The 19,487-nt window shown below is 42.6% G+C and overlaps 1 protein-coding gene across 1 annotated transcript in view; it reads left to right on the top strand.

The window, feature by feature from the left end:
* RORB (RAR related orphan receptor B) overlaps positions 1-19,487 on the top strand; it is a 193,442-nt gene that overhangs the window by 165,912 nt on the left and 8,043 nt on the right. The window contains exons 5-9 of the mRNA XM_047831533.1: positions 4,541-4,662; positions 6,065-6,197; positions 9,781-9,888; positions 11,398-11,508; positions 14,415-14,527. Of these exons, the coding sequence (XP_047687489.1) occupies positions 4,541-4,662; positions 6,065-6,197; positions 9,781-9,888; positions 11,398-11,508; positions 14,415-14,527 (587 nt within the window). The remainder of the gene's footprint in view (positions 1-4,540; positions 4,663-6,064; positions 6,198-9,780; positions 9,889-11,397; positions 11,509-14,414; positions 14,528-19,487) is intronic.

Below are 19,487 nucleotides of genomic sequence, written 5' to 3'. Positions count from 1 at the left end.
AGAAAATAAGGATCATAGACTTTAACCTGTAATTACACACCCAGTTTTCCCTTGCCAGCATCTATGTTTGCATTTCACCTCATGAGGATCGAAAAGAAGTGACTGAGCATATAAAATTGTTTTTTTCTCATTCCTTGACATCGTTTTATAAACTAGCAAAGCAGCTTGCGTACTCTCAGTGAGCGAGACAAACCACTATCTCACTGAACATGTACAGAACACATATACAATCTTAACTCCTGAGAAAATGTAGCTGCGTGTTCCTATCCACTTTCGAAATATCTAGCCTCATCCCTGATATCAGGAAGAGCAGAGGGTAGAGTTCATGGACATTGCTTCTCAGGGCGGGAAACTTTCCCCTTTGCCAGTCACCTGGGCCATACTGCTGTCGAACCCCTCATCCCAGCACCGTGCGGGCGGGCTCTGTCTGTAACATGTGCCACCCAGGGCCCACGCTGGTTAAAGAATCCGACGAGAACTGGGCCCTAACAAGCAACTGCAATCCAAGTCCGGGAAACGGATGAAGGGCGTGCGATTGCCCAGAAAGATTCTCTGTCCTCTACTCTTTTACCTCAGTCTCTTTGTCTGGGCTTCTCATGTGGTCGGTCCCTGGAGAGGACTGCGTTTACTATTACCTTTTCTGTTTTTCCAGGCAAGGACTCTTGAAAGTTCCTTTGGCTCCTAGCAGGAACTTTGTATACTGTGTTCTTTGTCTCTCCCTTTGTCCCCTTCCTCTTAAATCCTTCTCCCCTTTTCACAACTGCAGACTCTCAGTCCAGGCAGACCATCTCCTCTAATGGCCATGCATCTTTCTCAGCGACAGAACGCGCCCTCGGGCCCTGCTCCCGTGGGACCAAGTCTAGCTTTACCCTGTGTTTTATTGACCTGAGCCTTGAGAGGGCCGTCAGGTTTTGCATGTGGCTTGCTTCTGCATGGCAGACCCATGGAACAAAGTGGGGAAGGGCTGTCCTGCAGCTGCCACTACTGTGTCTTTACTGTGGCTGATAGTTATAAATCTTATGTCAAACAGAGATTTGCCTTCTATTTCTCGCCACAAGGGCATGGGAAATAATAGCGCACGTTCGATGTTTGACCTCAAAGCCATCGTGCGTGCTTAGGCTTTAAGATGTCACGGTTCGAGGGGCACCTGGGTGGCTCAGTCGATAAGCGTCCGACTTCAACTCAGGTCATGATCTCACAGTTCGTGATTTCGAGCCCCGCATTGGGCTCTGTGCTGACAGCTCAGAGCCTAGAGCCTGCTTCGGATTCTGTGTCTCCCTCTCTCTCTCTGCTCCTCCCCCACTCACACTCTGTCTCTCTCTCAAAAATAAATAAATGTTAAAAAAAAAAAAGATCTCACGGTGACAGTACAGAGCAAGTTACGTAATACAGTACAGAGCCTGCTTGGGATTCTCTTTCTCCCTCTCTCTCTCTGTCCCACCCCTGCTTGCACGCACACTCTCTCTCTCTCAAAATAAATTAAAAAATAAAAAAAGATTTTTGAACACAGGATCAGTATAAGCTTTCTAAAATCCTTGTGAAATAAAGCAGAAAATGGAAGAGTGGGTGGGTGGGTGGGTGGATGGATGGATGGACATTTTCAATATTACCTTTATTAACTCAACATTGGTTGAGCACCTTCCGTATTTAATGTTCTCTCCACCCCTTCTCAGCCACATCTTCTGGTCCTGTACATAATATTTCAGAACTGTCTTGAATCCAGAACCTCCTCATATCTTGCTTGAATGATCACCAACCCTGATTAATCTCACGTACTCCCTAATGCCACTTCATCTTTCTGCCATGGCCAAGGTCACCTTTGTAAGACAAAAAACTGACCGTGTCATTCTCCTGCTTCACAGCTTCTACTAGCTCCCCGTTGCCTAAAGTTAAAATCCAGATTCCTCGGCGTGCCTTACTCAGCTGTTGGATCTCTAGTGACAATTTCCTTGCCTGGTCTCATTTCTCCCCATCTCTCCATGCACTCTGTGCCGTAAGCACGATAGTGTTCTTGCCGGGAAAGACAACCTGATTTCAAAACACCACTTGCTAGCTCTATAAAAATGGATCTAAAGTCACTCCCTCATTCCCTCAGTAAGAGGGAAATTGGTTGTAAAAGGTAAGGACTGTAAGGACATGAAATGTAATATGAGAAATTATCTAGCTCCTAACTAGCTTTCTATCTGTACCTTTGTAATATCACTCCCTCTACCTGAGGTATACCTATCTCTTCTCCATGTGACAAACCTCTCCTCAGACCCAGATCCAGACTGAGTTAGATACATTCTTATTTGAGCTCCCACAATAACTCAAGGGCATTTATTATATTATGATATGATGATACAATATGATATGATGATATGATATGATACATGATATTGTAAGATCCTTTTAAAAAAAGAGACAACGTCCTTTTTTAAAAAAAATCTATATAACCTGGTTCATAATAGCCTTTCAAAAAATATTTGTTGAACGAGCATATGAAGTCACTTGTGCTGGGCTCTACAGTCCAGCTCTTGAAGAATTCACACAACCTCGAAGGGTAAGAAACAAACAGACCCAAACAAATAACCACAGTGCAAGTCTGAGCGGAATAAGACCTCTGGAGGTAGAATCAAGTGTAACAGCCGCCGACCCCTCTACCAAAGGGCCAGGGGAGGAGGGAAACCTTCACCAGTAATGGACATCTGAGCTGAGTCCTAAAGCCTGTGTGTGGATTTAACTTCCAATTTTGCCTTAACCTGTCCATGTATTTATTATGCCCACTCCTTCCTCCTTATGCCCTACACCCCCAAGCTTTCGTGGCAGAAGGCTAGAGAATTTTTAAACCTTGGCCAGTAGTTCCCAGGAGATGCCATAAAGGAACAGATAAAGAGTTTTTCATAATGCAGTTTTGAGTGGCAGCTGTAGTTTTGCTTATAAACCCTGAAGCCTGTAAATTACTGACAAATCAGCATATCTTTGAAGATGAAAACAGACTACACCAAGAAGATAAAGGTTTGAAAACTAGAAAGCCATAGAAATCTTATGTTTTCATTATATACTGACTGAGAAATAGATATGTTTTTCTTTTTAGCTTCTAAGTAATTAGACTGCCCAAGTGAAATTGAAAAATGATGAACCATGACATCTATTTTAATATGATGTATAAAGTAATTCCTGCCCTTTTTTTTAACAACATAGGAGGATATTCAATAAAATTTGCATATAGGATTTTTTAAAGAAAGGATTTTAGAATATGATAAGCAATGAAAGTCTAGAAATGCTAAATGAGGAACCCAATAGAGCATGACTGTAATCCTAAGTTAGCATTTTGTAGCATCTTCTACATCTAGCGCTTGATGGTTCTGATTGAGAAACTCTAGTAAACATTGAAATGGCTTCCTTCAGTAGCACTGACTCCAAAATTAAATACCTCTGTTTTGTGCCAATTGGAGGCATCGCATTGCTTCCCTGATGACAAATTCTACAGAATGTCCTAATAATGATAATTATGGGTACCATTTATTCAGTGTTTGTAATATGCCAGGCAGTGCGCTCTACAAGATTTTTTTTTTTTTGGAAAGTTCATTAGAGGTGCAAGCTTCTGTTTTTTTATTCTCTACATCACCAAAGCTCAATATATTTCATACCACATATACCAGAAGCTTAGCGAGATAAAAGGAAGGTACTTACAAGCACTGCTTTGAGAGTTATCCTGGAGAAATGAAATATGGCTATTTAGAAAGAACAGAAATTGCATTTGAAATGGCATGACCTAAAACACTAGAAAAAATCTATTTCTCTATTAGCCAAGAACAGTTATCAGGCAGACAATGTGGTCATCTTCCTTTCTACTCAGGCCCCCCAGACAGAATCCCTGTGTCCTTTGGTTTCCCAAGATGTTGCCTTCTTCAAAGAGCGGGGGGATTTTGAGGGAACCTCCTCACAGCTGTATCTAACTTCAGGGAACTCGCTGCAGATTTTTGAGAAATCTGCCGTGTCTGGTTCTGTTGCTCAATTTCCATACCTCCAAATCAAGAATGTTCAGTATTGAAAGTTTAATACCGAATACAACTCATTTGAGGTAAACAGCCCCCAAAGACTTGATGGTGTTTGTTCCTGCTTTTTTGTGAATGTAATCATTTTCTCTTTTTAACCTTTTTAAAGAAAAGCTCTAGTGATTCTAAAGATATTTTAAAGTCTTTGGACCATACATGTCAAGACTGTTAGTGGAATTTTAGGCCACAGAGTAGGAAACGTGGTCGTTTGTATTTATTTTTAAAATAATTATTTGAACACTCTACAACTCATGAGCCCTCAGATTTGTGACCAAAAGGGGGAAGTAAAGGCAGTAAATTTTGATTAAAAGACTGAAAATTGGGAGAAAAAAAGAGGACAACAGCTTGGAGATTGTTAGATAGAGAGTAAGTAGTGTTAAAGACAGTCGAGTACAACTGAAGTGTCTCCAAAGGTATTCCGGTGGTAAACGTGAAGCGCTTGTTTCTTTGCAGAGCGAGAATGTATTCACGAGCCCTCAAACTGACATTCTTTCCCACAGATCGAATTGCACAGAACATCATTAAGTCCCACCTGGAGACGTGTCAGTACACCACGGAGGAGCTGCACCAGCTGGCATGGCAGACCCACACCTACGAGGAAATTAAAGCCTATCAGAGCAAGGTACTCTGGGAAACTATGACAATGTTTCTCCCTGTGATGTCTCTATTTCCGGCTTTCTCACTCAGCGTTATTGACATTTGGGGTTGGATAAGCCTTTGTGTAGGGACTTGTCCTGCACGCTGTAGGATGGTTAGCATCATCCCTTGTCTCTACCCACTAGATGCCAATAGCAACCCCCTCACACGCAGTTGTCACAATCAGGTGTCTCCAAATGTTCCCTGGAAGGCAAAACCGCCCCAAGTAAAAAAAAAAAAAACAAAAAAAAAAACCACTGCCCTATTTAAGTGACCAGGGAGACTGTGCCCACATCAGATGACTTTAGAACCTTTTCACGGTGGCTTCCTGGGGCCAGGCAAGGAAGAGAAACGATTGAGAAACTATAGCAGTAATAATAGTTGTAAATCTATACTACAAAGATATGCAATAAAGTACCTTTAATGTTTCTCTTGCCCTACATGTTTAAAAAGGCCAAAGGGAAAAAAAAAGACAACTCACCTCATTATTATTACCATTATTCTTTTGATTGCTACTTTGTCCATTAGAGAAGTTTTTAAGAGAAGGAATTTGCTGCTGTTATATATTCACGTTACTTTCCTGTGGGGTTGATAGCCACAATTACAAGATCTACTAGTAAATGACTGGTATTATCATTTTATTTTAAATAAAATATATAAATGTGTCTACATCTGAACATATGATTACAAAATACTGATTTTTCTCCACGGGAACAATCATATCTTACCCCTTTTATGTAAATAAGGAAACAAAAGCATAGGTATTGTTATGGTCAATAAAAAGCAGAATCAATACACTTGGATTTATGTTTCCAGTTCCAAAGATAATAACCCCAGGATCAAAATACATTTCGGAGATTCTATATTACTTAAGAGAGTGATTTGATTTGAGGTCTTTTCCCGTGAAATTCTTTTTATACCAAAAAAGCAACCTCCGTAAGTTCCGGGAAAAGAACACAACGTAAAAATCTTACAGATACAGTGTCTGCTGGGCACACATAAAAGTGACCGTACAGAAGCCTGGGAACGAAATCACTAGTCCTCAGTGCAAAAGTTTGTTTTCACAAAACAGACTAAGAGCCTGAGTTTGTTTAGGTGAGCAGAAGGAGGAGAAAGAGAGTAAAGAAACCGTACATATCTATCTTTACATATTATTGCAGTGTTTCCATTATTTCGGTCTCAGTACATTGACATTTGTGCCGTAGCAAGGCTCAAACAGGGCAAAACAGTCTGTTCAAAAATACTGTCTTCCTCTTTGGAAGGAATGGGGTAGAGTCCCACCTTGGGCCCCAAGTGACGGGTGAGCTCCAGGAGGGAAACCCTGAATGTTGCATTGACTCTCCACGTTGCTTTTGCTCCATGTACGTTGTGTGTCTCGTCTCTTGAAGTCCAGGGAAGCACTATGGCAGCAATGCGCCATCCAGATCACTCACGCCATCCAGTATGTGGTAGAGTTTGCAAAGCGGATAACGGGCTTCATGGAGCTCTGTCAAAATGATCAGATTCTACTTCTGAAGTCAGGTAAGCGAGGAGAAGATTCATGGGTGGGGCACCTGTTTTAGCCCGGGGGGTGGTCAACCCTTTGCTCAGTGTTGGCTGTAGAAAAATCTTCCTTCCAGTATGTAGTTCATTTTTACCACCCACACTGTCAGCCAACTCCCAAAGGAAACTCTCAGTAATAAAAATGCCCTGATACTCATTCAGTTCCCCTTTGAAGTCAAACACAATTTTGCTTATTGAAAGTGGAGCTATTAATTGCAGAGGTTGAGATACCCAGTTTGACAGGCAGTGCAAGTAATTAGCGTGTCAAGGTGGCTGAATTGCTGAGCTGGCTCTAAAATGCACTACTTGCCTTCTGTTGGGGTGGGGGGGGGGGGCGGGGATCCAGGCTAGCAGAGCTCTGCCTCTGTGGTCATCTCCAATCATTTTAATGAGGATAGCCTGCAGCCAGTATAGACCCGGAGAAACTCCCTGAGCTCTAATCCTTCCCTCCCCTTCTTCCAACACATGCTCTGTGACACACGCACACTTAGGAAGGAGCTCAAGAAATTCCGCACATGACTGACCTCGCAGATGGTATTACCCAAACAGGAAACAAATTTTCTTTCCCTGACCCCCAGCTTTGAAAGTAGAAAATAAGAGCCACCATGGTGTTTGTTAACCCTCATGGACCTGGGCCAGAGTACTAAGCATAATATGTATACGTGTGCGTGTGATAACGCACCTGCATATGTTAATGTTTGCCCATGACAGCTCATTTAGTCTCGTGACACCAGTATTATTTCCATCTTATAGAAGGAGGGGGAGATTCTCAGAAGTGAAGGGCTGTGTTCAATATCACAAAGCCAACGTATGGCAAAGCTGGCATTTGAACTTGGGCCAAATAGAATAGGTTTAAGTCGCTGCTGCTTTCTCACCACGTGATTAAAGTTGATGCAGACCTTGACCCAAACATGAACTTGACCTATCAGTTATCTATTGCTGGCTAAAAACAACCCCAAAACTTAGTTAAGATGACAGTAATCATTTATTTTGCTCCCAAAGCTACAATGTGAGCAGGGCTCAGCGAGGAATGCTCCATGTGGTGTTCACTGAGGGACTTGACGGAAGGCAGGAGGATCCACTTTTAAATTGTCTCCCTCACACGGCTGGCACTGTGTGCTGATTGACGATCCCGAGTTCGGCCAAGGCTCTGGGCCACAGGCCCCAGTTCCTATCCATGTCAGTCTCTCCATGGGCCTCTTGGATTTTCTCATAGCATGGTTGTGAGGTTTCAAAAGCTAGCACGCCAAGAGAACAAGGCCACAGTGCATCGCATTTTTCTGGCTTACCTTTAAAAGTCATGCAGTGCTATTTCCACCCCACTCTATTGGTCAAGGCAGCCATGACGGCTCACCTGGGCTCAAGGGTAGATGAACTGGATCTGCCCCTTTTTTTTTTTTAAGTTTATTTATTTATTTTGAGAGAGAGAGAGAGCAAGCAGGGGAGAGGCAGTGAGAGAAGGAGGCAGAGAGAATCCCAAGCAGGCTCTGCACCATCAGCACCGGGCCCGATGCAGGGCTCAAACTCACAAGCCGTGAGATCATGACCTGGGCCGAAACCAAGAGTCGGACGCTTAACCGACTGAGCCACCCAGGCGCCCTGAACATGGATCCTTCTTGATGGGGGAGTGGTAAGGCTCTTAAAAAGCATGTGGGATGGAACATATTTTTGCAGCTCTCCTTGGGAAAAAAAAAAAAATCTGCCACATTTGATACATGACCTTGAGCTAACCTCTGTAGATGGCAGCTTCCTCATTTGCAAAATGAAGAGATGGGCCAGAAATAATGAATTCCAAACTTACAATTGCATCAGCAGCATCAGAGGAGAATATTGACTGCTCTGAGTCGGAGGCATCATCTGAGGCCCATGGGTCTGAATCTCCTAGAAGAGAACCCAGAACCCACTTCACTGTCTTTCCAGCCAAGTCTCAGATATAACCAGTCCATAGACTGACATTGGAGAACCACTGCACCATATAATCGTTTAACATCCCTGCTGCTGTAAAAATGTTGACTCTAGTATAAAAGGCAGAGTACGTAACCTCCTTAAGCCTCCTGTAACTCACCTATAAGAAAGGGCTAATAAAAGTCACCCAGGAGGCACCTGGGTGGCTCAGTCGGTTAGGCATCTGACTTCAGCTCAGAGCATGATTTCACGGTTCGTGAGTTCGAGCCCCACGTCGGGCTCGCTGCTGTCAGTGTGGAGCTTGCTTCAGATCCTCTCTCTCTCTCTCTCTCTCTCTCTCTCTCGACAAATAAATAAACATTTAAAAATTCACCTGAAATGGTATTGTAAGGAGCAAATAAAATAATGTAAGGGGCCAAGGAAAGTGACTTCCACCCTATAAATACTCAATAAACGGTACCTATTATTGTTTTTGTCAGAAAAACACTGTTTTAATTAATATTGACAAGTCCCCTTCGATGTGTAAGCCCCTGTGCTAGGTGGCATATAAGGGAAAGCAAGGAGAAATCAGCAGATCAAAAAAAGAAGACAGAGACATAAATATTAAGTGGCAGCATAAGAAAGGCACCACGGGTCCCTTGGGAACACCATGGATGTAACCAAAGCACCCGTATCGTGCTCTCCTGCAAATTTGTGGCTTCTGAGTCTGGCCGTCACCTTCCAACACACTTCGGGGCAAAAGCCCATTTGTCCATAATGTGGAGAAACTGCACAGCGCTGGTTCCTCAGAGCATCAATAAATGTTCAGAGGGAAAAACAAAGGTGGCAAACTAATTCACTCACTAAATATTTATTTATTTACGTGCCAGGAACTTTTCGAGGTCCTGGAGCTATACTAGTGAATGAAATAAGCACCACTACCTGTGGCTGCGGACAAAGGTCCCGCCCTCACCGGGCTAACAGTGAACTCAGAGAAATGCTGGGTCCATTGAGGTTGAACAAGTTCCTTCATGTTGGGACTTCCCCAAGCCTTTGATCTGTGAATGTGGATTATAACTCTCTGAAGTGAGATAATATTCAGTGTTTTGCCAAAACTCATTTGACCAAGAAAACTTCATTTCCAAGACATCAGATGTAAATGGTGCCCTCAAGAAACACCCTCAAGGGGTTCCTGTGTAAAGTCATCCTGTGCTGAAATGTACATGGAGGATGTTCAAAACTGAAACAGAGAGCAAGTTTTCCCAACAGCAAAACTTCTACAAAAGTTAACAAACTGCAAAGCTCCTTGTGAATTCATGAGTGGAAAATACCTTTAATACTAGTCCAGAAAACAAAAAACAAAAACTATATATGCTTCCCCAACACGTGCTGTTGCTGCCCTGCATTTTAGCCACCTTTAAGGTATCTTAAATTTAATTTAATTTAAGGTATCTTATCTTTAATTCCTCACGTAAGCATGTAGAGAGATCTCTTTCTAATATAGTTATCTTTTACTTGGGAAGACATCTTGATGCATTTCTGAATGTGTGTGTCTGTGCATCTGCATGGGTGTGTTTTAAAGTTTTTTAAGTCTGTTGACCTAAATACAGTAAGAATTGCTTTACTATTGCACATATATACCTATTTTCTTTCTTTTTTTTTTTTTTTTTATACATAGGTTGCCTGGAAGTGGTGTTAGTGAGAATGTGCCGTGCCTTCAACCCATTAAACAACACTGTTCTGTTTGAAGGAAAATATGGAGGAATGCAGATGTTCAAGGCCTTAGGTAAGTTTACCTTTGGTGGTGACATAATTTTCTTAGCTGCCTTCAGTTTCTCCACTCAGATCGAAGTGGGTAAATGAGATGCCTTGATTCTTTAATGTGAACTGGTATCTCATTTGATAAGGTCTGGACCAGGTGAGCCTCCAATATTTTATCCAACCTGTGAGATGCACAATCGTGCATCCTAATATGAAAGGCAGGAGCGAACCACAGACCCCATTGAGATCGACCACACCTCATTCAGAAATCAATGAAGAGCTGAGATGTGTTCTAGATCATTCTTTGAAGGATCAATTTTTATTTTCCTTGTAGCTTACTGCCCCACAGAGTATATTAGGTAGACCTCTGGTGGTCCATGGGTGATCTCTTAAGTTTCTTATGTAAATCCATAATCGTTAGTTAAGATATTTAATTAAAAGAAGAGCTTCTTCACTGGCTTCTCGCTAAGAGCACTGACATTCTTCCTGTTAAGTCATGCAGCTCTGGAAGCACAGATAGAGTGGGTGCCAACCTGCCCCAAATGATCCCCAGACCTTTCCTGTGGGTGGGCACGGGCAGAGTCAATCTTCGGGAGTGTTGTGTACCATTCACATCCAGTCATCAGTACACGGTGCAGATAAGAAGAACGTTAGCAGATGGGCCGATGCCAGGAAAGGTTTTCACGATGACGGTGCCACTTGTTCCATACCCGGCCCACGGGCATCACGGAAGGCCAGTGCCCTTTCACCTTTTGTGCTGTTAGCTGATATGGTAGCTAACAGCAAGGCCATCCGACAGGCAGCGTATCCCTTCTGCAGTTGATACACATCCATGTCATCTACAAGGCCAGACTTTCAAGAAAGGAGGAAAAGTCTTGGCAGGCAACTTGGCTGTATTTCCAGCTTCATAAAATAAACATTTACCAAGGATCAGTGTAGGGATGAAGCATTATTCTGCCAAAATTCACAATTGCTAAGCGACTGACCTGAAGCATCCATCAGAAAGCAGAAAGCAAGAACGCCTGCCCCCTCCGTAAGATTTCCAGGGAAGTTACCAAATTGAAAGGTAGCTCATCTTCCATCTGTAAGACGTTTTTAACATCTCAGTTTGAGGCCTCTTGGCGTTCTAAATTGCCAGGTTCAAGCGCCACTAAGACTGACAGCCCTTGGCCCCTCATACATCATGTTTTAGGTTTTCTGTGAATGCTGTCTCTATACCAAAGGATCCCGAAATCACGTATTAAATTTTTTCTAGTTGGAACTCATCTCAACATTACAAGACTAGATTTAGTTTATATCTTTCCAGGGGAATATGGCAATGAGCATACACCATTTCTGTCAGCCCCTCATTGGTGACGTCAACACTCCGTACTTGATCAAGACGTTTCCCAATTTCTTCATTCTATAATTATTAGGAACTTGGAAATATTGTTGCCTCGTGTGCAAGTCCTTGAGTAACTTTTCGACTATGGGACTTTCTTACTCTTGCCCCATTCCATTCAAGTGTTCTCACTTAATCCGCCTTCTCTTACAGGTTCTGATGACCTAGTGAATGAAGCATTTGACTTTGCAAAGAATTTGTGTTCCTTGCAGCTGACTGAGGAGGAGATTGCTTTGTTCTCATCTGCTGTTCTGATATCTCCAGGTAAGGAGGTGTGAGGCTCTGTCTTAAAAAAAAAAGAAAGTCCTATCTTTAACGTGGATTATCCCCACTAAACCTAGGTAGTCAGCAGAAATTTGAAAGAACTGTGTTTACTTTGACAAGCTTGTGATATTTATGGACCACTCAAAGGAAAGTAGCCTTAAATTAATTAAAATGACCGATTTTGCCCCACAAGCAAGAGTAGGATGTGTGCTAAGGGTCACTCCAGATTCAGACAAGCGAAAGCATTTCTTAACAGATAAATGAGGACACACGGCGACCTGAGTTACAGCTAAGTCCTATTTTGATTCTGAGAATAAAAGACATCGCAAAAAAAAAAAAAAAAAAAATGCCCAGGAAGAAAAGTGAGACTTAGTAGAAATGTATTTAAATGAGAGATCCAGCATGAGGACAAAAGTAAATAAAACGTACACCTTCTCCTCTTTAAATACCTCTTGTGTTGGCTTCTCCACCTAAATTAGTGATATTAGGGGCTTTAAAAGGAGGTACGGACAACAGAGGGGAAAATGACTCCCTCTAAAGACTGGAAAAGGAAGAGTCTCTGATGTGCCAGTGGACATTCCAGAACGGGGATCTGTCATCATTTATCTGTGGGACCCTAAATGCTCGACCTCCCAGACCCGCAGTTTCCTCGCCTATAAATAGGGTTTGACTTCATTATAATGAAGATCATTTCTACCTAGCTCTAAAATGCAATAAAATACCAAAATTTTCAGAGAAGGTAAGGGGTGACGGTTATAGGCCACACAGAATCGTAGCAATTGAAATGCTGCTTAAAAGTATATGCCAGCTCGAAAATGTATAGATTGCTAATGAATACGTGGCTCCTTCAGCCAGAAGGAGAACTCAGTCTCTCAGCTGTCTGCTCGGTTAGAATTCGGTGAGGAGATGGCAGTGCCATTTACAGTTCTCTGTTGGAACCCATTCCTAATAATTTTTACGGCCAAGAGCCTCATTCTTTCTATAAAATCCACCTTAGAGACGAGATTCCTTCTGATACCTTAGCATAGTTTTCAGTGGGGCTGGAAGAAATTAATCTCACCGGTGACGGTACATTGACGTGTCATTCTAGTGATATCTACCGATAACCCCAGCCTCTACCCTTCCTATCAGTGAGGCTTTATCTATTTATTTTTAAGTCTTATGAAGGTTTTTTTTTAATGTGCTTCTGTTTTTTATTTAACCACATTATCAAAAATGGAAATTATCACTTGGCATGTTATCACTAACAGTTTCTTTTGTGGCTCTGTCTACAATCAAGCTGTTCCTCTAGGCCTCTTTTGGTTTTACTTTTTTTCTTTTTTTTTTTTTGAACCTGACCAAGTTTCCCAGGCCTAGAAGCACAAAGATAAATGGGAGAAGTGACAAGAAAGATTTATATCTGATAGCAACCGCATGCCAAATAATTTTCCTTGCTACCACTTTCTTATTGCATTTGACTGTTTTTATGGAATATAGTTCAGCGTTAGATTCATTCTAAGCCTGTGGTTCTAAGATGAGGGAGGAGGCTTCATTTGGGTTCCTGCTTGCTCAAAGAACGTGTTGCCGAAGTTCACTGTCCTTGTTAGGTACGTTTGTAATAAGCCAGTAAATTCCTAGCAGCAAATACTTACGACATGGTGTTATTAAGCCTAAATAATCCATGAAGATAATTGCCCGAGATGTAAGGCAAGCCTGTTGTTTATAGGTCAGAACTCAGTTGAATTATAAGCCTTTTTCCAAACAACATAGTATAGCCATCAAATTCTGCTGGGTTTGGAAACAGGACATTTCTTACTCTACCTAGTGGAAAATCTTCCAGTCCTTGTAGCAGACCCACACTCAGAGGCTTCTGAAACTCTCAAATACCTCGTCTGCCACCCTGGCCTAGTGTCACATTCAAAAAGAGAGGAAAGACAGATAGATGTCCTGCTCTATCTCATGCCAGACCCCACCCTTCCCCCAGTTCTTACCCTAATAGCCACGCTCTGTTCAGCTCCAGATAGTTTAGGGAAGGGAGAGGGAAGGAAACTTAATTTATTCTGATTGACAATTGTCACTGAAGGCTTTTGTGCTCACTTACGTAAGGGTTTGCTTAACTCTTGGCTAGACTTGTCCTTACCCTGTCTAGGATTACAGAATTGAGTTTCTTGCCTGACCTGAACTGTGTTCAGATGGATCATTTCCAAGTTCTTTTCCATGAGTATTTGTTCATCATTTGGAGACTCTAGATGTCTCTTCATTGAAGCGCCAACCTGAGGCATTGATGTTGGGCTGAATTTTGTCACCATGGCATATAAAGCTCCTTGGAAGAAAGGAAGGGAGGAGGGAGGGGGTGGGAGGGAATGAAGAGAGGGATGTTGGAAGGAAAAAAGAAAAGAAGGTAGGATGGGAAGAAGGAAAGGAGGGATTATCTTATCCACCATTTTAAAATTCCATGTAGAAAAACAGCTTAGTTAAATTTGGGGGATTGAATTTTTGAAACTGATACATGCAGATTCTATGAATTATAGCATAGTTTAAAAAGGGAAGGGGAATTATAGTTTAAAAAGGGAAGGGGAATCCTGAATACAAAAAACAGTCCTGTGCAGATTTTCTTACTTCTATAATTCATTTTCTTCGTAAGTCACTGACTTCTACTTTGAAAGAATCTAAGGATATGTCCCCCAAAAAGAGTGAGAGATGTAAATGGTCACAGGCAATAAAAAAAAAAAATACTGGTGTTTATTGGAACCATTGGGTTCTAACTGCTTCCATCCTCATGTCCTGTGTCAGTGTATCTGGCATTACTGTCATCAGGGTATTTCTTATAAAATATGTGCGGTTATGTAAACGGAAACTAAGCACTTATATATGTAGGTAAAAGGTTACATCCCCTCCCTTCTTACCTAATTCTTTTCCTTTGTCAGACCGAGCCTGGCTGATAGAACCAAGGAAGGTCCAGAAGCTTCAGGAAAAAATTTATTTTGCACTTCAACATGTGATTCAGAAGAATCACCTGGATGACGAGACCTTGGCAAAGGTACGTCCTCAGATCGTAGAGCTGTGGCCACTCAAAGCACTATGGCCAAAAAGGGCTAGTTATAAAGCAAAGGCATTTATCAGCAGCAACAATTTCTGGAAGTTACCAAAGGTGCATAAATGTCGAGGTGGCCATTTTAAAAGGGAGACTAGTAAATTATAATAGATTGAGAGGAGAATGCCTTTCTTAGGAAAGGATGATACTGATGGATCTGAACCCCAGGCATAGGAAGACAAGCAAAGAAACCTAGAGCGTTTTATCTGAAGAACAAAAGCATGAAGCAGGGAATCAAGCCTTCAAAATTGACATGTGATGAAGGAGGAGACTTTGTGTCACTTTAGAAGTCAGATGCGGGCCAAAGTTAAGAGCAAGTAGATATTTATTCAAAATAAGAGAACTATAAAATGATAAGAGGGGCGCCTGGGTGGCTCAGTCGGTTAAGCGGCCAACTTTGGCTCAGATCATGATCTTGCGGTTCGAGAGTTCGAGCCCCACGTCAGGCTCTGTGCTGACAGCTCAGAGCCTGGAGCCTGCTTCGGGTTCTGCATCTCCCTGTCTCTCTGCCCCTCCCCCTCTCACGCTCTGTCTCTCTCTCAAAAATAAATAAACATTAAAAAAATTTTTTTTAATGATTAAAATTGCTGACCAGAGGGGTACACCATGGTGAGGTTGTGAGCTCCCTGGCATTGGTCATAGTCGAATAGATACCGCTTGGTTTCCTCTCAGGTGTCTTGTAAGTCAGAGTCCTTCCCAGAGTAGAACACTAGACTGATTACTTGTACATTTTCCTTCAGTTCTAATCTTTTCACACAAGATATGCCCTGGGGTCCCTTCAAAATGGTGAAGAATCCCAGGGGCAAAATGCCATCAATTTCTTGGTTCAGCTTAATTAACAATAGTGATCTTTAAGAAGAGATGTTTACCAGAGTAGAATCCTCATAAGAGGAAGTATATTCTCATGATTGATACTCAGCATTATTTTAGATCATAAAGTATCTTTGATTGCTTAAGAACTGGACTTTTTTAGCCGGTAAGCAACTAGGAAATGGGGCATATTCTTGGTTAAAGATGATAAGAATCCTAGTCTATATTTATAAACATTAAAACCCTCCCACTTTGCTCTTAAAGTTCTTTATTTTTAAAAAAGGGGGAAGACTCTCTCGGAGATATTATCAGATATGACTTCACACATACAGAGGCTCCTTTAAAAAAAAAAAAACCTCTATGAATCAAATATGCTGTTTCATTATGGTGACATTTTTATTCAAATGAACACCTCATTTTACAGTGAAGAGTGATAGTTATCTTTGGTAGAACTTTCTACTTTTTATGTGAGCAAGGACAAATCACCTGGTCTCTGCACCTCAGTTTTCTTTGGGTCTAAGGCAAACCTTCCACATGCTTGCAGATCTCCTGGGCAGAAAAGACGGTTATAGAAATATATGCATCTGTTTCTATAATCGCTCTGCAGAATATACCATAAATACATCTGGCCACTTAATGGAAGGGGATGTTTCCTGCATTTCGGATGTCCCAAAGACCTCCCCATATTTGCCGTCTTAAAATTAAGGCCTTGATGTGAGGATAATGAGGATTATCATTTTTTGCTTTTGTACAGATGTTTTGAGGTTTAAGATATTACAGTGCATAAATTCTCACGCTTACACCATCTTTTACCTCCTGGTGTTCTAAGGGTGGCAGTCGGAGGTATTTGCTATAGAAAGGAGACAGAAATTGAAGCATGAAAGATATTTAATGGCAACAAAAAATAAAAATAAAACACTGACTGTGGGTCACCTCCCCTCTCCACTCGCCATCTTTCAGGGGAGAAGTACACAGTTCAGTCCTATTCTTATAAAGTGTTGTAAAACTGGGGAGCAGAGAAAGAGTTAGGAGAGGATTATTTCTTGTATAAGGTTCACTGGAGCCAGATGACAAAGCATTGCTTCCACAGGTCATGTGTAGGTATAGGGGTTTGTGTGGCCCCTCCTTGTAAGCCAGCATTTTAATAGGATGCTCTGTGGAGGGACCATGAAACTAAGGAGGGACCACCAGCTAAGGTGGAGGGACCATGAAACAGAATGAGCCCTGGATTCTAGTTTATCCCAGTCCTGAACTTTGTGGCTTTGGCTGAGTCATTCTATTTGTCTAAGTCTCAGATTCCTCAGCTGTCAAGGGCTGGGGGTGGCAGGAGGGATGGGTAAGTGTCTCAGGTTCCTGACTGCTTTAACCCTGTGAGGACCCTGTGCGATCGATGTATAGGCACGCCCTCTCATCGTGCCCGCTAAAAGAAATCATTTTATTTGTCTATCCTACCACAAATTCTCATCTTTGCAGAAATTCCCCTTCTGCCTTCATAGCCGTGGAACTCTTCGGCCTCTACAGTGCCTCTATTAACAGTGCCAACCGTTCTTAATATTTGTTATTTATAGACCCCTTGGGGAGCCTGGCAAACATCATGAAACCCATCTCTAGAAAAATGTGCGCATACCCGACTGTGGTATTCAAGTCTGCGGTAGTTGGGGTACATCTGCCTTCTGGGTGATGTGCAAAGACTTTTTATAGTGCCGACCAGGTTGCCCCTGAAGGAATGTAACGGACATCAGGTGAGAGAGGCAGGGCTCGGATGCAGTCACTGGGCTTCATCCCGAAAGAACAGTCTCCACCACACTTCAGCCGTGCTCACTTCCTGAAATGAAAGTTCAAGTAGCCGTGCCTTATCCTTTCCACCAAACTTGGACCTAGGGACGGTATGAGAATTCAGGAATTCTGTATCCACTCACTAGACGATTTCAATCCCAATATAGTAATCATTTTGCTGATTTAGTTATTTATATTTAAAAAAAAAAAAAAACCTTTTGGAGAACTTATTTTCCTTTCCTTATCAGCATCGTGATGGTATGTAGCATATTTATAATAAACCATCAGAACCATTGCCTAGCTGAGTGACCCTGCAAAAGTGGCTTAACTTCTCTGTGCCTCAGTTTCCTCATTTGTAAAATGTGACTAAGGGTAGTGTCAAGGTCATGTGGCTATTGTGAGGACCGAGTGGTATTACGTACAAGCAAGCTGCACGTCCATAATAGGTACGGTATGTAAGTGCTATTGTTGTAGCTGTGGACAGAAGAAATTCTGTTTCGGCAGGGACATTTTTATTGGAAGTGGTATTTTTGAGTTAATCACGAATGGATGAAAACGCAAAAAATGGAAGCTGGGGGCGCCTGGGTGGCTCAGTTGGTTAAGCACCCAGCTCTTGATTTCGGCTCAGGTCATGATCTCACAGTTTGGGGGATGGAGCCCCACGTTGGGCTCTGGGCCGACAGCACAGAGCCTACTTGGGATGCTCTCATTCTCCCTCTCTCTGCCCCTCCCCTGCTCATGCTTCCTCTCTCTGTGTGTCTCTCAAAATAAATAAATAAACATTTTTAAAAAATGCAAGTTGGAGGGCTGAGGAGATGGGGTTTGGCATTCTAAGTGATGGGGAAATGATAAGAGGTAAGAAAGTACAAGGTATGTTTGAACTCATAAGTGATGGTTAGATCTGTCTGCATCCTGGATTTGAAAAGCCAGGAAACAAGAGGACACTGGTCACTTTCGCTAAGCTCATAAAAATAAAAGATGAAAAAAAAAAACCCACAACATATATATTTTTAAGCTCCCATCTGTTCTCTGAATTTCACTTTCCCTGTCTAGGAAATGAGTAGGTTGGATTGGCTGGTCATTAAGGTCCCTTCTGTAGAATGTTCTTTGACTCCAAGAGAGAAAAACAAAGCTTGCTCCTGACATCTTCATTCATCCTCTAATACTCAGTGCAACGGACTCATTTTAAGGACTTTTTCGTAATTCTACCATTACAGCTAATAAAGAAATAGACTGCTCTCACCAGGTCTTAAAGCTTCAAAGTCTTGAAGCTACAGTGATCTAGCTTAGGATGATATTCTGGCCCCAAAGCTGCAAAGAGCACAGTGTTTTCGAAGCCCCCGGCCGGAGCTCAGCATTCCTGTCAGGCCTTCAGCCGGGGCTCCATCACCTTGTGCTTTGGGTGCCGTGGTGGCTCAGTCTGAGGTGTTTACTTCCTGGGAGAGGAGCGTGCTGGGGGAGTTCCTGTTCCTGTGGTTCTTTCTCCACTCAGCTGAGACCAGCATGACCACTGCCAGGGTGCAGTGACTATTTCAGCTGCAGACTGGTGACAATTCCATTCTCTGGCCTCTGGGCTTCCTTTATGACAAGTCACTAAATCTGCCATTTTTGTTGCTCAGACCAGAGGACAGAGGGTGAAGGAAACAAAGGAGCCAAGTTAGTTTGGGCCAGGTTGTGGCAGCACACTCATGGCCAAAGGCAGGGCTTTGATCCGGACGACTTGCTCACATCCCAGCCCTACCCTAAGTGCAGCCTCTGGGTCAGGCCATAGCTGGAGGCTTGTTTGGTAAAGTCTTCAGCCCCTACTGTTGAGTCTCCTGGATCATCAGACTCGTGAGATACTAGGCAGTATATTTACTTTTCCTAGCACTCCTGTAAAGACACGCAGCCCTCCTGAAGGTATGTTCTTGCCCCAGGCTGTACTGAGAAGTTTACAAGTAGCAAACTCCGTAACAACACATATCCAATGGAAAGGCGTGGAGAGCTCGTAGGGCAAGTCGGACCCCCAAGCTCACTCATCTCGCCATAGGCAGGGACTGGAGGGAGTGCCATTTTATTTTACCACAACTTCAGCGACGACCATGCCTTCAATTCACTTCTCCAAACAGTGTTCAATTGCTCATGCCTTGTCATGCCCTATAGATGGGCCACGCCACCCTTCTGGGTGTTTTTAAACATACAGCTCTGTGCCAACGGAACTTCTAATTCTTCTAGAATATGGAGGAGTCTAGTTATTATGCTAAAGCTCAGAATGTCTCTCACTCCTCTCTTTCCTCCTATTCCTGGATGGCCAAAAAGTTCTTACCTGCCCCTGTGGCTT

This window comes from Prionailurus viverrinus, chromosome D4, assembly GCF_022837055.1.
Source record: "Prionailurus viverrinus isolate Anna chromosome D4, UM_Priviv_1.0, whole genome shotgun sequence".
Lineage (NCBI taxonomy): Eukaryota > Metazoa > Chordata > Mammalia > Carnivora > Felidae > Prionailurus > Prionailurus viverrinus.
Note: the sequence above shows the minus strand (reverse complement) of the source record. Positions and strands in the feature narration are given on the sequence as shown.